This window comes from Ahaetulla prasina, chromosome 2, assembly GCF_028640845.1.
Source record: "Ahaetulla prasina isolate Xishuangbanna chromosome 2, ASM2864084v1, whole genome shotgun sequence".
In the NCBI taxonomy this organism is placed as follows: Eukaryota; Metazoa; Chordata; class Lepidosauria; order Squamata; family Colubridae; genus Ahaetulla; species Ahaetulla prasina.
The window spans coordinates 81,039,644-81,058,450 of NC_080540.1; the positions used below are offsets into that span (position 1 = coordinate 81,039,644).

The 18,807-nt window shown below is 44.1% G+C and overlaps 1 protein-coding gene across 4 annotated transcripts in view; it reads right to left on the reverse strand.

Annotated features, from left to right (window-relative positions):
- Positions 1 to 18,807, reverse strand: part of DBN1 (drebrin 1) — a 47,691-nt gene extending 28,884 nt beyond the window's left edge. For 2 of the 4 annotated variants that reach the window (XM_058169260.1, XM_058169259.1), the window contains exon 1: positions 18,512 to 18,802. In XM_058169260.1, the coding sequence (XP_058025243.1) occupies positions 18,512 to 18,597 (86 nt within the window). In that variant the 5' untranslated portion in view covers positions 18,598 to 18,802. Of the gene's footprint in view, positions 1 to 18,511 lie in introns of all 4 variants that reach the window. The other 2 variants (XM_058169257.1, XM_058169258.1) reach the window with 2 other exon arrangements.

An 18,807-nucleotide genomic window follows, 5' to 3' on the forward strand; every position in this document is an offset into this window, starting at 1 on the left:
TAAGGGAGAGTAAAAAACATGGTTAGTTAACTGGTCTGCTCTCAGCTAAATCCTTCTCCTGTTCTTTTTAGACAGAGGCATCTTAATCTTCTTTTCTTGGCACAGGACATGTTATAGATATTATAACATTTTCTCTTCCACCAGCGGATGTCTTAATTTCTGTAATGGAAGTAAGAAGCACAAAATCCAGCCTGCTTTTTTTTTGCTCCAGGCATTATTTTAAATGTTCAGGCCTAAAAGAAAGAGTAATGCAGTGAATATAAAGGGCCATAGACTGCAGTTCAGGTTTTCTCTCTTCTGAAGGATATCTGGGGATTTGGGTAAGGCTGAAACCTTTTGAACATTTTTTTTTAAGGATGGGAATAGGAGCGGAGGGCCTCCTGGAACCAAACTTCTCTTATCTTAAATCTCTTCCTTCTGAAACAGCATAAAACTGCCATTCATCAGGCTAATTTGAGATCTTTAGTGGGTGGGGATGGCTTCCCAGGGGCTTCCTGCTCCTATTGCTCCTTATTCACTCCTTATTCATTTTTTTTAAAAAAATAAGCACTGCTAAATTTCAGCATTATAATCTTGGAATCCCTGGGGAATCACATGCAGCTCATGCTTTCTTGAATCCTGCTGAAATCCAACTTGGAATTATACTACTTTATAATACCACTTTATAATGCCTTGGTAAGACCACACTTGGAATTCGCTGCATCCAGTTTTAGTCACCACAATATAAAAAAAGATGTTGAGAGTGCAGAAAAGAGCAACAAAGATGATTAGGGGACTGGAGAGGCTAAAACATCTGAAGAACAGTCAGGAATTGGGTATGTCCAGTTTAATGAAAAGAAGAACTGTGGTGACATGATAGCAGTATTCCAATACCTAAGGGTTTGCCACAAAGATGAATGGGTCATCCTATTCTCCAGAGCATTTGAAGGCAGGACAAGAAGAAATGACACTAATCAAGGAGAGAAGCAACCTAGAATTAAGGAGAAATGTCCTAACAGTGAGAACAATTAATCAGTGGAACAATTTGCCTCCAGAAATTGTAAATGCTCCAACACTGGAGGTTTTAAGAAAAGATTGGACATTTGTCTGAAATGGTATACAGGAGTAATGGCTAACCTTTTTGCCGTTGTGTGCCGAAAGCGTGGGGGGGTGTCACACGCGCATGTGCCCACACTTATAATTCAATGCTCCCCCGCATCTCCGTGCATGCTTGTGCAACCCCCCCTGCATTCCCCCTTGCATGCATGCATGACCCTCCTGCGCCCCATTTTGGGCCTAGCAGGCCTACCTGAAGCCTCCGGAGGGCAAAAACGGCCTCTCCCACCCTCCCGGAGGCCCTCTGGAGGCCGGAAAGGGCCCGTTTCCCGACTTCTGGTGGGCTCGGTAGGCCTGTTTTTCACCCTCTCCAGGTGCCAGAAGCTTTCCTGGAGGCTGGGGAGGGAAAAAACAGCCTCCCCCACCCCTCGGAGGCCCTCCATAGGCCGAAAACACCCTCCCAGAGCCTCCGTGCGAACCCTGTACTTACAGGGCATCCAAAATGGGTCACGTGGAGACTCCTGGGAGGGGAGGGGTGGCCTGGGTGAATTGGCCAGCGCACGCATGCACACTGGAGCTGAGCTAGGGCAACGGCTTGCGTGCCCGCAGATATGGCTCCACGTGCCACCTGTAGCACATTTGCCATAGGTTCGCCATCATGGATATAGTTTCATGCTAGAGCAGGGGGTTCAACTAGAAAACCTCCAAGGTCCCTTCCAACTCTATTATTTTGTAATGCTTAGGTTTACTTTTCACCATTCATATATCTGTATGTCCAACGCCAGCTCTGTAATAAGCCAGGTGAAGCAATCAATTTCTGGTCTCAGCATGGATTTAGAGTTAATGAAAGCAGGATTGAGTTTCTGAATGGTTCTCCCTTCTCCAAGCGCTGAGCCTCTGCCCCTTTATATTAGCGGGGCATCTAGACTCTGCTTTAAGCCTCCAATGATTTGGCAGTAGTGCACACTAAGGTGGGTGAACCATGGACATGAGCACACATGAATTCTATGAAGATAAAAAAAAAATAGCATCTGGAATGGAATTGGCTTTATAAGGGCCAATGCTTTTTCTTTTTCATTGGAACAATGTAGAACTCTTGCTGCCCGACAGATTTTTAATATCCCAAACTAGCATCCCTATCTGCCTTTTAGCTGTGATTTCCTCTTTACCTGCTGAAATCTGGCTTCTTCTCTCAGTCCTCCTCCCTCTTCTACCTGCCTACTTTTTTGCTAACATATAATTCTTTTGTAAACCTATAATTTTGTTTTTCGGGTTTTTTTGTTAACTGCTAATTATAGGAACAATGCCAAGCCAAATAAAAGTATGTAAATTGTGTAATGTGCATACTTTATTCCAAATGCTTCCTTGTTATGAAAGCAACAGCACGGCCTATGACAATATAGTGTACAGAAAGTTCAGCACTTCTAAGAAACAGCAGCATAAAATATTTTAGGCGAAAAACTGAGCTTTTGGCCCCATCTTGGCCTTATATTCAAGGGGGAGTAGGAACATTTCTAGAATATGATTTATAATAAATTCTTCTTGAAAACTGGAGATCTGATGCAAGCCAGTTGGAGAGGGAGGGAGAGAGAGAGAAAGAAAGAGAAAGAAAGAAAGAGAGAGAGAGAGAGAGAAAGAAAGAAAGAAAGAAAGAAAGAAAGAAAGAAAGAAAGAAAGAAAGAAAGAAAGAAAGAAAGAAAGAAAGAAAGAAAGAAAGCAGTCAGCTAGAAGAAAAACAACTACCTCTGCATTCCCAAAGTATCTGTAAGGAAAAATTGGCATAAACAGAAAGCATTACATTTCCCAACCCCACCCAGCAATAGTTTGATAAACATGGGCTTGGTAACTACGTACCACTTATCCTTACAGATTCAAAGAGTTAGAAGGGTCCATTTGAGGCACAAAATCCAGCCCTTTGCTTCATGGAGGAATCCAGATTGAAAGTAACCCAGCAAAGGAAAAAGTGCCACATCTCTCTGTAATTGGATTCCAATGTCAAACTACTTTTATGCTCACTTTTTCCTAACATCCAGTCAATTTGCTGTCCTTTAGCTTCAATTAATTATTCTGTCTCCAGCATCTCTGGCAACTTCTTTAAACTTTCTGCTGCCTGACATCCTTTTAGGTGTTTGAAGAGTGCTGTCCGTCTTTTCTTGTCACAGTTAAATACTCCCTCTTCCTTCAGCCACTCTTCATAGGGCTTTCTTGTTCCCGGATCACCTTTGCTGTCTTTTAAACCTGTTTTTATTTTTGAGGTACCTATATATCCACCTAATTGCCATGTCATCGTGTCTACAGCTTGCTAATGAGAGTATCATGGGATATTTTGTCAAATGCTTTACAAGGTACATTATAGGATTTCTATAGATACTAAGGAAATCACCTGACCCAAAAATGAAATTAATTTAGTCTGACAATGAATGGCTTCTTGAAAAATCCATGTTTCCTGGTAATAACTTCATTGTCACTAAAGTGAAATAAGGTTAGTCTGGCAGGATATTATTAATAATAAATCACATTATGATCTCTCTGTAACTTTTTATCCTTTCCGTAGATCAGGACAACTCTCTAATTGCCTGGTACCTCAGGATTTCTCAGTGCATAAAACCAGAAAGTCCTCCAATATTCTAGGATACAATTCAACTGGTCAAAAGACTTAAACATTGAGTATAACCCAATATTTTCTGACCATATTTCTATCAGAGTCTGACAACTTCAATGTTGTTCATTCATCCTGTTCTTTCTGGTTGTCTCCTGGAACACTCCTCCTTTCAACCAAGATAGTTTTATTTAAAGAACTCCCACCCATTTTGAACTCTTTATCCCATTAGTTTATCTTGCCTTGGACTCCTAGTTATACTGCTCTGCTTTTATTGCAAACCACTTTCTTGAACTCTAAAGTATGCATTCAGCTGCATTTAAGTTTCAGTTTTCCCTCAAATGAGATACAGCTATTCTCCCAATCTTCTTGCTATTTCCACATCTTTGACTAAGTTTATACTGATTAGTATCAAGTCTTATTGATCCTTTCTTTGCTCTCTGAAGAAAAAACTGTATCAGCAAGAATCCAAAATTTCCTGGAAAAAACATGCTTGGCAGAATTTGCCTTTCCACAGATGTTGGAATAATTAGAGTCCCCTTGTTATGCTCATTTGTTGAAGTTTAACACAGATTCACTTCTCATTCCAGTTTATTTTTCAGTTTGGGGGCTGTAACAACATTGAGTTCATTGGTGAATGAGTTACCTCAGGAATTGAGCACAGAGAGGGCATCCATATTGTTCCTGCTGGATTTCTCAAGGGCATTTTATACTTCTGACCATAGGATCTTTCTGGGATGCCTGGACTAATAGCTTTGAAGACTCATTTGGCTCAGAGCCCTAAGAAGTGCATGTCTCAGTGAGCCACTCTCCTCAGAATTTCATCAGGAGTCCATTTTACACATTATCCATGTTATACTTTTTAACATGGGAGTCTTGGGGGATATCTTCAGGGTAGGTCTTCCAGAGTTTGGAGACTCATTTCTATGATAGTGATAAGCAAGTTTACCTCTTTCTTTTTCATTTAATGTTAATGAGGATATACATTGTTGCACTGAGGCAGAAATGCTCTGCAAATTAGTACTCGGCTTAGAGAAAGCAGCAATTTGATGCTGTGGCCCACCCTTTCCAGTCTCTACCGTTCTTTCATCCCTCTTCCACAAGATTTTTTGCCCATCGTACCTGAACACAGGATTTTCTACTCTTGTGAAATGAAGTTTTTAAAGTTCTGAAGTGGGAAGCCATTTTTCAAAGCAGATGTGACCATTTTATATCCTTAAGCTCGAAGTAGTGGCAGAAAATTTGGTTTCCCCCAGTGAAAACCCAGTTGTTCAGATCTGTCTTGAATTCTGGAACACCCCAATTCAAATGGGTGCAGTCACAAAGAAGGGGTGGACAGCAAAGGAAAGCATGGTCAAGATTCACCAGCAGAGACAAGGAAGGAAAAGCACCAGAAAGCGATGCATTTTGAATATATTTTAAGGTTCCTCATGCTTCCAGGAACCCTCTTGGCTTGTGAAAATATTTCACACCAGGCTGGTTGCATCTGCTCTTGCAATAAAAAGGCAGCTGCTCAGTACACCTGAGGGGAACAAAATTATGAATGTATGTGCATGGGACCATGGTGAGAAGACATACCCGCACAAACATCACTGGAGATTGTCTTCACAGTGTTTGCATAAATTCTGTGTCTTGGGAACATCGCTGTAATGTGGCAAGTTTCCTCTGATCAGCCACATGTTTTGTGGCAGAGAAACCCATGAAGCCTCATGCTGTACACATCTTAAGGGCACCCTTTAACATTGGTGTGAATGAGGCATGCTCTTGCTATTGCATTGACTGAATGGACTGAAGCGGCTCCAGGTGCAGGCGCTTCACATTTCCATCACAGCAATTGTCTACATGGCCTCTGGTTGGCTTCCCACTTCTGTTAGAGGACTTGTTCTTATTTATAAGGCACAGAATGTTGGATACCATGTTATCTGATGTTTCCTGCTATACAAGGAAACTGCTTGTAGAACCCATCTTCTTTTAAGGGACTGCTATGCATTCCACTATCAGAAGGAACAAAATCAGGGTCAGATCCCTTTTCAATTGCAGCAATGCAACTCTGAAGCTGCCTTCCCATTTCACAGCTCTGCCCTTCAAATTGGCATTGTCCTATGTAAAGAATTATGTTGGTCTACTGCTTAGAGACCTCTGTGTGGGACAAACAATGGCTAATAAATATTGTAATGAATAAATTGAGGGAAAAAGCCAGATTTCCATGGTACAGTGTAAAACAGTGTTTCTCAGCCTTGGCACCTTGAAGACAGGTAGATTTCAACTCCCAGAATTCCCCAGCTTAATTATGCAGGTTCCCATGGCTGGCTCAGGAATTCTGGGAGTTGAAGTTCACTCATCTTAAAGTTGCCAAGATTGGGGAAACTCTGCTGCAAAGCATTGTTGGTTTCTTTTTTCTCCATATGAAAATAAGCAGAAGTTCCCATTATATAGAAATGTGTCAAGGGATTGTCCTCAATTTTGTTTCCTAACCTAGTAAATGCACTCACAAGACTGCAGCATCAGTTCCCTCACTACATAATGAATGTGTTGACTAAGCATTTCTGAATAGGTGGCACTAGCCCTGGAACACAAAAACAGAGCAAATATTTCTCTTCAAGTTCAAGTTTTGAATTAACATGTTGACAACCCAGCCACCGCTGAAAATTCAAGTTTTTCTGAAGAGAGCTGAAGGTAGTATTGCAGTGGCAAAAATGGGCATGATAAAGTATCAAAAATGTGTTGAGTAGAAATAGCAATGGACTGAAAGAGAAATGTTAGGCAGGCAGTCCTAGGATAGGAACTGAACTCACCAGATTCACTTTCACTTCCCAATCATCCTGCACCCAATTTGCTTCTGCTGAGCCACCAAGATCCAGGAAAATCATGGAAAGCCTTCTCCAAGGCTACTACCACACTATAGACAGCTAGACACAGAGGGCACAATACATGAGAAGGACTCTGAATGGGAAACCCAAATCCTGTGTTAGTTCAATACTGAATATGGGTGCAGCTAATTTGCAGGGGAGGGGAAGACCCTCTGGATCCTGAGAGGAAGAGAAAAGAAAACCTTAATTGGTCCACACAATGGATTTGTGCACTCAAGCACTTAGAAGGTGCTAATAAAAAAATAAGCTGTGATAAGCTTGATAAGTCTGTCAGCTCTGGAAGCTGGAAGATCAAATAGATGCTTGGCTTCTGAGGCCATGCGAGAGAGCTAAGGAAAGGTACCAGACTGTACCTTCCCCATTGGATCTTTCGGTATACAGTCCTAGTCCAGTCCTAGCCTAGAAATCCAGATTCAAACAGAGTAATAATGTGTTAAGAATGTCTAATTCAATGCATGGGTGCCTTCTTTCCATTATAATGTCCTCTCTGTCCATGTATTACCAGGAAATCCTAACCTCAGCCTACCTCTTTTATTTGCTAGAGGCATCTAACTAATACCCCAAAAACCAAACCTATGAGATTGGAATGCCTTCATAGATTTGGGAGTTAGTAGCAAGGTACCAACGAGGCAGAACTAATATATGTCATTCACATCTCCCTCAAAAGCATAAAATTACATGCTGCAGCTTGAAATGAAGAAGCAGCTGTCTGTGGACAGCAGAGCAGGGCAGCTGGGAGCACAGCCACATCAGATAACAAGAGGACTTGGGGCTTCCCGGACCATGTGGGATTCATACAGGCAATGAACACCAAAATGAGGCTGTAGAGATAAACACACCTCTTGCTGAGTGAAAAAAGTAAATCATTTACTAGTTTCCAAGACCTCAACCCACTTATTTTACTGCTAGGAATTGAGAGGGATTTTCCTGTATGAAACAAATTATGCTGATGAGTTTATAAAGGTGCCCACAATAATATCAAAGGTATCATTTATTACCCCTGGTTCTCCCACAGCAAACTCTGTCATGCTCCTCAAGATGCATCTAGCTCTACACTATGTACTACTTAGGCTCAACGTCTTATCCATGGATCCAGTGAATGGGTTAAACTCTCTAGGATTCCTTCCTGCTAGTAGAGAAATACATATTCAAAGACAAAGTTAATTCCTCCTGTGGTTTAACCTTACTGTGGGCTGAAAGTTGATTAGAGTGTAAGTCACAAGATTTAGTCACTTATATTTCCTAGAAGGATTAATAACGCAATTCCTCAGAAATGGGACCACACCTATGATTAGCTATTTTCATATTCACTCAATATTTGGAAGGAAGAGGACAAAAGGAAGAAGACCTCATCCTTTCTAGCAGCAGATTTTGTCAGAAGACATCTGCTGTAGCCTACTGCAGTCTATCTTCGAAATAGCTTGTGCTGGTTTTAGCTGCAAGTTGCTTTATCCCCTTTTCCTTATTAATTCAGGTAGTCCTCAGTTTTTAACCTTTTGTTTAGTGAAGTTATAATGGAACTGAAAAAAGTGACTTATGACCATTGCAGCATCCCTATGGTCACATATTCAAATTTTGGAACGTATCTATAATGGTTGCAAGATCCTGCGCCCATGTAATCACCTTTTGCAACCTTCTGACTAGCAAAGTCAATGGGGAAGCCAGATTTACTTTGTTTCACTTGAGTTAGTGTTACTAACTTAACAACTGCAAGTGGTTCCCTTTACAACTGTGGCAAGAAAGGTCATAAAATAGGGCAAAACCCACTTAACAAATGTCTCACTTAACAACAGAAATTTTGGGTTCAATTGTGTCGTAAGTCAAGGACTATCTGTACTTCGAAAAATATTATTTGATTTCCACTGTGCCTGAAACACTGAAGACAAAGGCTAGAGAACTGAAGTGGGATGATTAATTTTAGGCATCACTTCTTAGAACTGGTATCCCCTTCTCTATTTTTTTCCCTGTCTTTCATATGTACACACATATACACAGATTTTCTGGAACTGAGTCAGGTTTTGCTGTAATAGTCATAAAGTGCAAATATGGCAAAGGTCCAATAAGAGTTAGATTGCACACCTCTAAGCAGCAGTAGCAGGATCCTGTCACCAAAGCAGTTTAGCTTACAGCTGTTTGGGGACTAGAAAAATTCCTCTTGACAGCCTGCCAGAGCCATGCCGTATTCCATCATTCCATATGAGCAGTGTTCAGTACGATTATTAAGGTTATTTATTGTTTCACACAACTGCTTTACTTTTCTTCAGTAGCAGTATCTTCAATTATCAATATAGCAGCAATATATTCCTTCTACTGGCTCCTTTTCCAATTTAAGGTCTGTTTTGAGAAATCATGGCTTCTGCTGCAGACCAAGAAAGGTCAGTGCCCCACACACACCATTTACAACAAGGCTGTGCCTAGTATGGTCTTGAGAGGGGTTCGGTCATAGATGACTTGAGTGTTTCCATCAAGAAGAAAAATCATTTTTAAAATGAGGGGGAACAAAATACCCTGTCTGTGAAAAACGGATGTCCGGGACCAAGACAGATGTTTCATCTCTTCATTACTGAATCCATAATCAGTTAATAGTTAGGCTGAGTTAATAAAAATATTAAGAGCAGAGGAAAGATCTATCTTCCTGTTTTTATTCTCACAACAGTACTATCAGATAGATTGCTTGGAAAGCTAGAGACCAGCTCAAGGTCACCTGGCAACAGAGTCAAGCAAAGATTTAAGCCTGCCTCTTTCTGAACCTGGTACCAGTTTCTAATCACTGTCACATTACAAAGTATAGTGCTGGATTTTGAAAAACGGAGCCCTAATTTCAAGATAGAAGGCAGGCATCTCATCAGAAGAACTTTATTGCTACCTTACTGTACTCCTGATTGAATGGGGGACTTCCAGTACAGGAGCTTTGTTATTTCTAAGTCCAGAATTGCTCTGTGCCCTTTTTCCAGGTCACTGTGCAGAGAAGCCTAGCTTGGCACCAACTGAGGCACCCACACTGCCTTTAGTTCAAACAATGCGTCACTAATTACAGTAACTTCCATCCACTACTAATTTGGCACTCAGCTAGCCGATAAGTGCTGGATAGAAAATTTCCATGGGTATTTGGACAGAAAGGGGCACAGCCTGTCATAAGGAGCAATGCCCTCCCAATGCTCCTGAATTCAGCAATTAAGCTGTTGGCAAGGGCTGCATGCAACTTAACCCTGAAATATAATTGTTCCCCACGGGTGGGAATGGAAATGCAGCAGCTGCTGCAACTCTCAGCTAAGTAGTGTCTCACCCTGATTCTCCCAGCTGTATCATATCTCTCGGCTTCAACAGCAGGCAGTGCTTTAAGTGGAGATATGATGCACAACTTCTCAGCAACTGCTCTGCTCTTTTGTCATTTAGCCAGTTGTGTTGGACTGTCATTTTGACACAGAGACAACTGCCTTCCCCTTACTGTGTCCTAAAAGGTAAGAGTGGGTCACATTTTCTGGTTTGAGAACAATTACAAAGCCGTAAGCCTACATTTTGCATCAGGGGACTATCCAAAAGGGAGGGAAGGGAAGAGAGATAGTAGTAACCAGGTCATTCAGGAGTGGGAAAGGTTTCAGCCTTGATCTTACTCAAGTCCTTCTGTGGTTTTGATTTTTAACACCTTTGTAACATATATATATATGAACTTCTTCTAATATAAGATACACCTAGATACACCTTCCAAATGGGGGTGAAGTTTGACTGTCCCCTATGTCATGTACCACAGTGTGCAATAGTAATATTATTATATATTATATATTATAACCCATCACCAATCTCTTTCCACTTATGACTGTATGACTATAACTTGTTGCTGGCAATCCTTATGATTTATATTGATATATTGACCATCAATTGTGTTGTAAATGTTGTACCTTGATGAACGTATCTTTTCTTTTATGTACACTGAGAGCATATGCACCAAGACAACCTTGTGTGTCCAATCACACTTGGCCAATAAAATTCTATTCTATTCTATTCTATTCTAAAGACCAACTATACTCATATACAACTTGTGTGTATAAAAGTAATTACACATAGGCCTTGTTTGCAGGTCATACTTAAATTAATCATGGTTTACTCAAACCATGGTTTACATGTCATTGAATCCTCATTAGACCATGGAGACTAAGATGTGGATGGCTAATCCCTAGTGCAAATTCATATATTCACACTTATCTGCCTTATTCCTATGTTAGAAAATCAAACTCGGTTACTGAGGTTTTAGAAATGGTAGTACTAGACCTGGGACACCCCATCAGAGCTCTTTCCTCTCATTGGAACTGCAGGCAGGGCCTTTGGTGAGAAGCACATTTGCAGTGTGAAAGCTGCAATACAGGTAGTCCTTAATTTACAAAGGTTCACTTAGTGACCATTTGAAGTTACAACGGCACTGAAAAAAGTGACTTATATGACAATTTTTCAGACTTATGACCATTGCAGTATCCTCATGGTCATATGATTTACATTCAAATGTTACTAATTTAACAACTGCAGTGATTCACTTAATAGATATGGCAAGAAAAGTTGTTAAAAAGGGGCAAAACTCACTTAACAAATTAAGTTTGGGTTCAGTTGTGATTGTAAGTTGAGGTAAACTACCTGTAGTAACTGCAAACCTTTCTGAGCCAGCTGAATTGTTTGTGATTATCTACAATCACATCTGACCACTATACAGAACAAGTCTTAATTGACTAGAAGTTGCAACTGGGGGGGTGGGGTGAGGCAGCAGGGCTGGGCCTATCTGAAAGATCTGCATCACTTGTTTCTAGGACATAGATTGATGGGTTGGTATTTACTTTTAATCACATTTCCTTTCAAAATGTTCAGGACAACCAGAAGTTAGCAGCAAAGAGTTTTCTGTATCTTTTTTGCTATCATCTAGAGTTGTCCAGATTTTGGCAGCCCATGTTTAATACCCTGCCAATGGCTTAGGATGTGATTACCTAAATTAGTGCTTCTCCCTTTCTGAACTTCTGAACTTGTCCAGCCCTTAAAATATAGAAAGACACCCCTTCTCAGAGGCCAGCCTTTCTCCACTTCAGGATAGACTAGCCTTCTTTTGCATTACTCTCAGGCTATGGAATGCACTTCCCTGGGAACTGCTTTGGCAAAATTCCTCTTCCTGCATGTAAAGTCGGTAAATGTGCTCCTCTTTCTCCAGCCTATTAATTGATTGTGATATTAAGTTTTAAACTTTTAAATTGGTTTTTCTTTTGTTTTCAAAACGACAGCCCCCCGGAGTTCTTGCTAGTGTTGGAGGGAGGGGGAGGGGATTTAAACCCTGTAACAAAAAATGTTTAACCCTGCATATTTTCCCACCGTGCTCCTCGCCTTAAAAAAAAAAAAAGCCGGGACACAGATCCGGCATATATCAGCAGCTGGTTGCTAGGCTCAGAAGAGAGGCTCGCCTTAAAATCGGGCCCTCCCAGCTCGGGGAAGAAGGTCCGGGTTTCTGGTTGCAGGAGAGGCACAGACCCCCACCCCACTCGCACTCTGCCCGGCGAGGAAGAGCCGCCCCACCCCCGGGCCGCCGCCTTATGGAGCCGGGGGTTCAGGCACATGTGTTTCTAATGCACCACGAGCCCCAGGGCGCCGGCGTGCGGAAAACGGCACCAAATTCCTTTCTGCTCAAGTAATGGGCCCCAGCAGTCTCCGCAAGGGGGAAGGGCGGTTGGCGAGACCCCAGGCGTGGAGGAGGGGGAGCACCACGCCGCCTTTTGGGGGGGAAGGGGGCACAGCTGCTCGGGAAAGGCGAGCCTTAAGAGGGCGTGGCTTTAGCTGGACCGATGCTCGGAGAAAGCAAAGGCCAACAGGTCGCGGCTGCTCTCGGCCTTTCTAGAAAGCCTGGCGGAGCAGCTTTCCCAGGCGGGCTTCCAGCGGGGCGGCACGCCGGCCCTGAGCTCGCTCTCTCCCCTCCCACACCCAACTCCACCTCCGGGAGCAAAAGGCAGCGGCACCCCGGCACCCGAGCAATTCCTCCCTGCGCCCCGCATCTCGCCCTCTCGGTTCTGACGTACAAAGCAGCCACGTGCAATTCTCACGGCTGGACACCCAGAGAGTGTACATTCTGCCCCTAGCCCCCGAGGGGCTCCCCGCCCTCCCGCGTCCCGAGATCCTCAGTGGGACCAATCTTTGCCGAAGGTCACAGCCAGGTAGGTGGGAGAGAGGCCGCTCCCGCCCCAGCATCTCCTCCCCTCCTCTCCCCCCCCCCTCACGCCAGAGCAGCGCAGAGAGGCAGAGGCTTTGTCCGTCCTCGCTCTCAACCCCGCAGGCAGTTTCTGCCGCGTTCAGCACTTTTCTGCCTCCCAGCCAGAAGCCATTCCTCTCCGTAATTGAATTGATGCCCCACAGCCCACCAACCAAGCACGGCCAAGGAATAGGAGTGGTTAGCCCACTCCCCAAGATAAGGGAATCTTGTCACCCACCCAAATGACCTTGAGCCACAAGAGAAGGCAGCCAGGTGCCTGCCTTCCACCCACCGCCCTGCCTTCCCACAGTCCTTCCACCACACTCGGGTTGAATGGCTCCAGGATGGGGCCTGCTGTGTGGACAGCTGCCCACCAGCCAGGGTAAGGCTTGCTGCATAAAGAAGTTATTGTTCAGCCCCACCCCAACCATCCCCAGCTGGCTTCCCCAGCATCTTTTGGGAATAAGATCCAGATAGCAGACTTCTCTTGGCCCCCTTTTTTAGAAACTTGGGTAGGGTTTCCTTTGTCCCACCTCCAGATATTGCTTTTAGTGCTGGAACTGAATCCTGGAGGATGCTGCAGCCTTTGGCTCATTCATTTGAGGTTTGCAAGCTCTCTTGGTCCTTTGGCAAAGCATTGTATCACTTGAGTGTGCCCTGGAGCAACAATGACCTGATGGGTTCAAACCACAGGATATTTGGGGGAAATAGTGGGCTTTTTAAAATAAAGGAGGAGGGAGGGGGAGATCCCACTTAGAAACCAGCTTTAGGTTCAAGTAACCTCCCTCCCTCTTCAAAGGTGACACTTGATCAAAACCAAAGGAAATCCTGCTCTTCATTTTCTCTGAAATTCACTCTTCCCATTTAGAGCCCTATGGACACACCCAATTTTGCTGAGCCATGTGGCTTCCTAATTCCCAACTACCAAATTCATCAAAGCTAACCCAGCCTCCATAATTCCATCATACTTCAACCCCACAGTCTATCCCCAAATCTCTGCAGCTGCCGCACATCAGGGTTCTTTAGCTACATGTTCTCAGCTTCAGTGATATCATTCCTTCTCTGTTTCACTACTAGAGTGAACCAGATGAGACAGCCCAGAAAATCTGGGCAGAGTCCAGTGTTGGGTTCCAAATGGGAAAGGCTTTAAAATGCTAGAGGAGGAAGCGGCATGTTGCAAGAGGAAAAAGACTTTCAGTTGCAGCATTGGGTAGAAGGGGTTGTTCCCGCCCAGCAGCCTTGGAGAACAAGCTGGATGAAAATGCTTCAAGAGGACAAAGGAAGGCCAGCCAACAGGGGAGAGAGATCTCAGGGCCAGGATAGCAGCCTTAGTGGAAAACTAACGCAAATGGAGAAAGAAAGGAGAGTCAAAAATGGGGCATGGAACTAAGATCATGCTAGGGTAGGGGATCCCCAGCTTGAGATCCCTGCACAATTAAGGTTTTTATATGACTACTGATACATGTGATCAGTTTTGTTAATTCATATGGTTATTATGAGTATAAAATGCCACCCCAAGCTCTTTGGAAGGAGGAGATAAAATGGCCTAAAGCTGGAAAAAGATGGCTAGTACAACAGTGCAAATGCAAATGGTAATAAAATCTTGAAAAATTGCAAGGATATAACCCCAGGATCCAGCAGCAAATTAACAGAGATTTTCATATTATTACTCGAGCCTCAAAAAGGAGGGTGGTAGTTGGATCAATGGGACTGGAGGAGAGAGGCTGGTTAACAGCAAATATCTTTAATTAAATTCCGACCAACTCACAGAGCACTGGTATAATAATTGAAAGCATCTCTGAAAGCTCAGGGAGGGGTTTACTTGATAGCTAATGCCATCTTCAAAAACTGATTTACAGGGCAGAATTAATGTCATGACAGGATTTTAAATTCTGATTTAACATGCACTATTTGCCTGCCTGCTTATTATAAAGATCCAGGAATCTCTCTAATTTCAAGAAGCTTGAGAAAGAACTTAAGTATGTCATGTCACAAAAGCCAGTAAATTAACTGCCAAGCCACCAAATCTGACTGACTTCAAGATGGGACTTCTCCCTACAAAATCCAGCCACACACATTTCTGAAAGATCAAAATCACATGAGTCTTGTCTTTAAAAACACAGCAGCACTACTTCTATTACGGGTGTATTTTGTGCTCTCTTTTTAGAGAAGGCAAATCCATGAATATTGTTGCAACACTCTGCCTAATTTTATAGAAATTTATGGTATGACCCCATCTTTGATTCAAGGGATTTTCTTCCATGTTGATCCCTTTACCTGTTCCCTAAGCTGTTGACAGCAGTTTCATGTTGATCACTATTACCTCATCCCCACCCAAATAGCCTGCTCTCCCAGAGATATGGCTTTTTCATGGTAGATCCCATGAATGTAATTTGCTCCTTCTCTAATTCTCCCAATTAGCATTGCTACTTAGGCAGTATTATTAATTTCACAATTTTACAGTATGTGGGAAGAGGAAATGACAGGCCACTATCCTAAAAAGCTGACAGCTTAATTTCTGACAGTGGGAACAGAACAAAGGAATGATTGTATTTGATATATTATATAGTCTTTGCTTGCTTTTAACTTGTTTTGCAGCAAACTTTTCCTCCTGTTGCAAATTCATGATTTTCTGAGCATAGAATTTCTTTCATACAGTGCTGTGATCATTTCCCATTGTTGTTTCTCCACTTCCTACCACAAACCCTACTCGTACTATATATGCTCTTCCAGCTGCCTCTTTATTGTTAGCAAGTGGATGTACAATGATTTATAGGCGGCGTCTCCGGCTAAGCAGTCCATGAGGCCCTAGCTTCCAAGTTGGAGCCAGGGAGGAGGGTCTCGGAGTGCTTGGGCTTTGAAAGGGAAGGAAGTAGGCAAAAGAACAGCTGGAGACCTTCTGCTGTGGAGGGAAGAGAAGAAGAGTGAGCTTCAAAGAAAGAAGACCTCCCCCTATGAAGCACATGGTATGTGTGTGCATATGGTAGGGAAGAAAATAGGAGCACTAAAAGGGGAAGAAAACTAATAGGTTGGAAAAAAGTAAAGCACAGATGAAGGCTTTTAATATCCCCAGAAAGCCATGTCTACCATCTTCCTCTCCAGAAATGAGTATAAAACTCATGGCTCAGCAGGAGATGACAAGAACTAGTTGTCCTTCTGCAGTCAATATGCTGATGATATGGGCAGCTTCAAAGACATTGTAGTAGATGAGGAGAAGTAGGGGCAGATCAAGTTCAAAGCAATAGAACAGGGTTGGCTTCAGCTTCTGAACTAGAAGTCCTATCCTGCCAAGAAGATTAAAGAAAATAAAAGACACCATCTTACACAATGGCACATGTCTTTGTAAGGAGGAAATAAAAAACGTTTGTGGCGCCTCGCTGGCGCGCTCTCTAGGTTTGGAAACCAAGCATGGGTAGGCCAAGTTAGAGTTTGGATAGAAAGCTATCTGGGGTTATGAGAGCTGGAGGCTAAACTGGGAAGTTAAAAAAAAAATCACCCAGGAAGAAGGCAATGGCAAACTACATCATTGCCATTGCCATAAAAACTGTATTGAGGTATATGTAAAATCATTAGGGGTCAGGCTCAACTTGGAGATTTTACTTTTTATCACAATTTGCATGGCACTCTTGCTAAAATTATACTTTATGGGTGCACAAGAACTTTCAAGCAACCTGAGTAGGGAAAGAGAACCCCAACAATGACAGAGGGAACAGTCTTCCTGGCAGATAGAGAGGGAGAGATGTAGCAGGCTCAGGAGAGTCAAGAAACTGTTTTCAGAAAGGGGAAACCCTGCATTAAAACAAAACAAACATTGAAAATGTGAGGGTCAATATGCAAAGTAAATAAAGCCTCATGGGAATCTTAGAACTTTAATCACTTACAATTTAAATTCTAAAGTACTTTTCTATCACCCAGCTGCATGGGAATAAGAAGGTAATAGTACATCTGGAAGGCATCCAGATGGAAAAAGCCGCTATGAAGAAAAATGCAGGATTATATAAATTATTAAAAAAACAAAACTAAGTCCACAGAGATGCCTTAGAAAATACCATGAAGCCTACAGTGGATGGAATCCAGTCATCAGCAGTCACTTATATCACACATGTATAGTAAAACATGCTTTCTATTGTTCCTTAATTTACTTATCTAAATAAAAGAGTAAGAGTAAATGCTGGATTTCACCAGTAGGGAACAGATGCTGAAAAAGAGAGACCTATTCAAAACACCCATAGAGGATAATAGGCCACCATTGCTTTAAAGACTAAAAAACAGTTCTCCCCCCTCCCCCCCATTTTTAACTGCATAATAGGCAACAGATTAACTCTTCTATAATTTCAGGCTAAATGTAGGATTGGTACCTTAATTTAGGGGACTATCTGAACTTCTCCAGTCACGTCTGCACCTTAGAAAGCACACATTCTAAACTGCCTGGGAGTAATCTTAAGTGGCCTCTGAAACAAAAGTTACTTTACATTTCTGAAAATGATTAACGAGATATAAAGGGAAGATTCCTTCTGCTTCAGAGCTGTGAATACCTATTAGCTAGAAATATGAATAAGCAAGTCTCATTATCAAAACCTGCCTTACTCCATGGGGGGGGGACTGCAAAAATGGAGCAGATGCCAATTGTGTTATCTCTTTGTAAAGAGGCTGCTTCCAGGCAGCCTTCAAATCAAGGTTGCTCTGGGAAGGAGTTGCCTCAAGGCTCTTGACCAACGCCTCTGAAGGCCTTTGAATGGTACGCCATGGCTACAGAGACTCCTATAAGCTTTCTCTGCCACAGAAGAAAAGGCCTAAAACACACAAAATCCCCTCTCCTGCAGACCCAGGCCTCAGCAGCTAAGATGAAAGGCTGCCACAGTCTGGAGCCGAGCATTTCTTGAATGTGAGATACCTAGTTCTGGATGCCTCCCTTTACTCCTCTCACAGACCCTCCCCCTCCCCCTCCCAGTCCACCAGTCCCTCCCCTCAAGCCTTCAGACCCCCGCCTCTCTCCTTGCCCGACCCCACCTTCCTTTGTGTAACGGGTCTCTATCGGAGAACTTTCACCCCCCCACCCAAAAAAAAAACAAAAAAACCGGGGAAAAGAGTGGAAGGCAAGGCCACGAAGGGCTCTAGGATGACCGCAGCAGGGGGCAGCCTTCCAAGATGACGGCCTGGGGCTGTCTTGTGCGGGGCTACGGCCGCGAGGCTTACGACAGCTCCGTGCAGGCAGCAGAGCAGGTGGAAAGACCGAAGGGGATCCGCCCCCACCCGAGCCAAAGTGCCGAGGAGGGGGCGTCCGGACATGGACGCAACTGCTAGGACGTGCCTTCGAGCCTCAAATCACAAGCGAGGGCTTCCCTGGCTGGTTCCCTCGCCCAGCTGGGGCGCTGCCGTTAGGGGCGTCTTTCTCAGCTCCACTCCGACTACAAAAGACCGTCGGAGCATCTTCAGCCGGCGCCCTCCTTGTATCCCACAAAAGGAGCCGTCGCCCCACCTCGCCCGGCAAGCGGCGTTGCCAATGCACCACTTGGGGGTTGCTAATGGCTTCTTCCTCCGGCTGCGTCCGCCCGCCCGTCCCACGTTCAAGGAGCATCTTGCCGGTGGGAGGCGCGGAATTCCCTTGATCATCCTCCGGGGCTAAACGGGGAGCGTGCAAGGAAGGAGCGGGAGAGCGATTTCCCAGAAAAAAGCAAGCAAGCAGGCAGGCAGACACCGCCCACGCCCCCCTGTACAAAGCGGCTGGAGCCACCGCCCCCCTCCCCACCGAGGGGACAAAGAGCTGGATCGCCCGCTCTCCGGGGGGCTTACCAGTCCGTGGGGCTGTCTTCCCCGATCACCTCCTGATATGAGGCCAGCAGCTCCAGGCGGTTCGCGCTGAAGCTCACGCCAGCCATGCCGGCGGCGACGGAAGGATGCTGCTTTCGGGAGCAGAGAGCAGTGCCGGAGCCGCGCTCGGATTAAGACAGGCCGCCTTGCCTGCTTGCCTCGGAGACACTGCAGCAGCGGAGAGGGAGCCGGGCGGGCGAGGAGCAGAGGCTCCGCCTGTGCGCGCGCTGGGTCCTAGCGCCGGTAGCACGGGCTCCCCCTCCCGCCCCTGCCCCGTC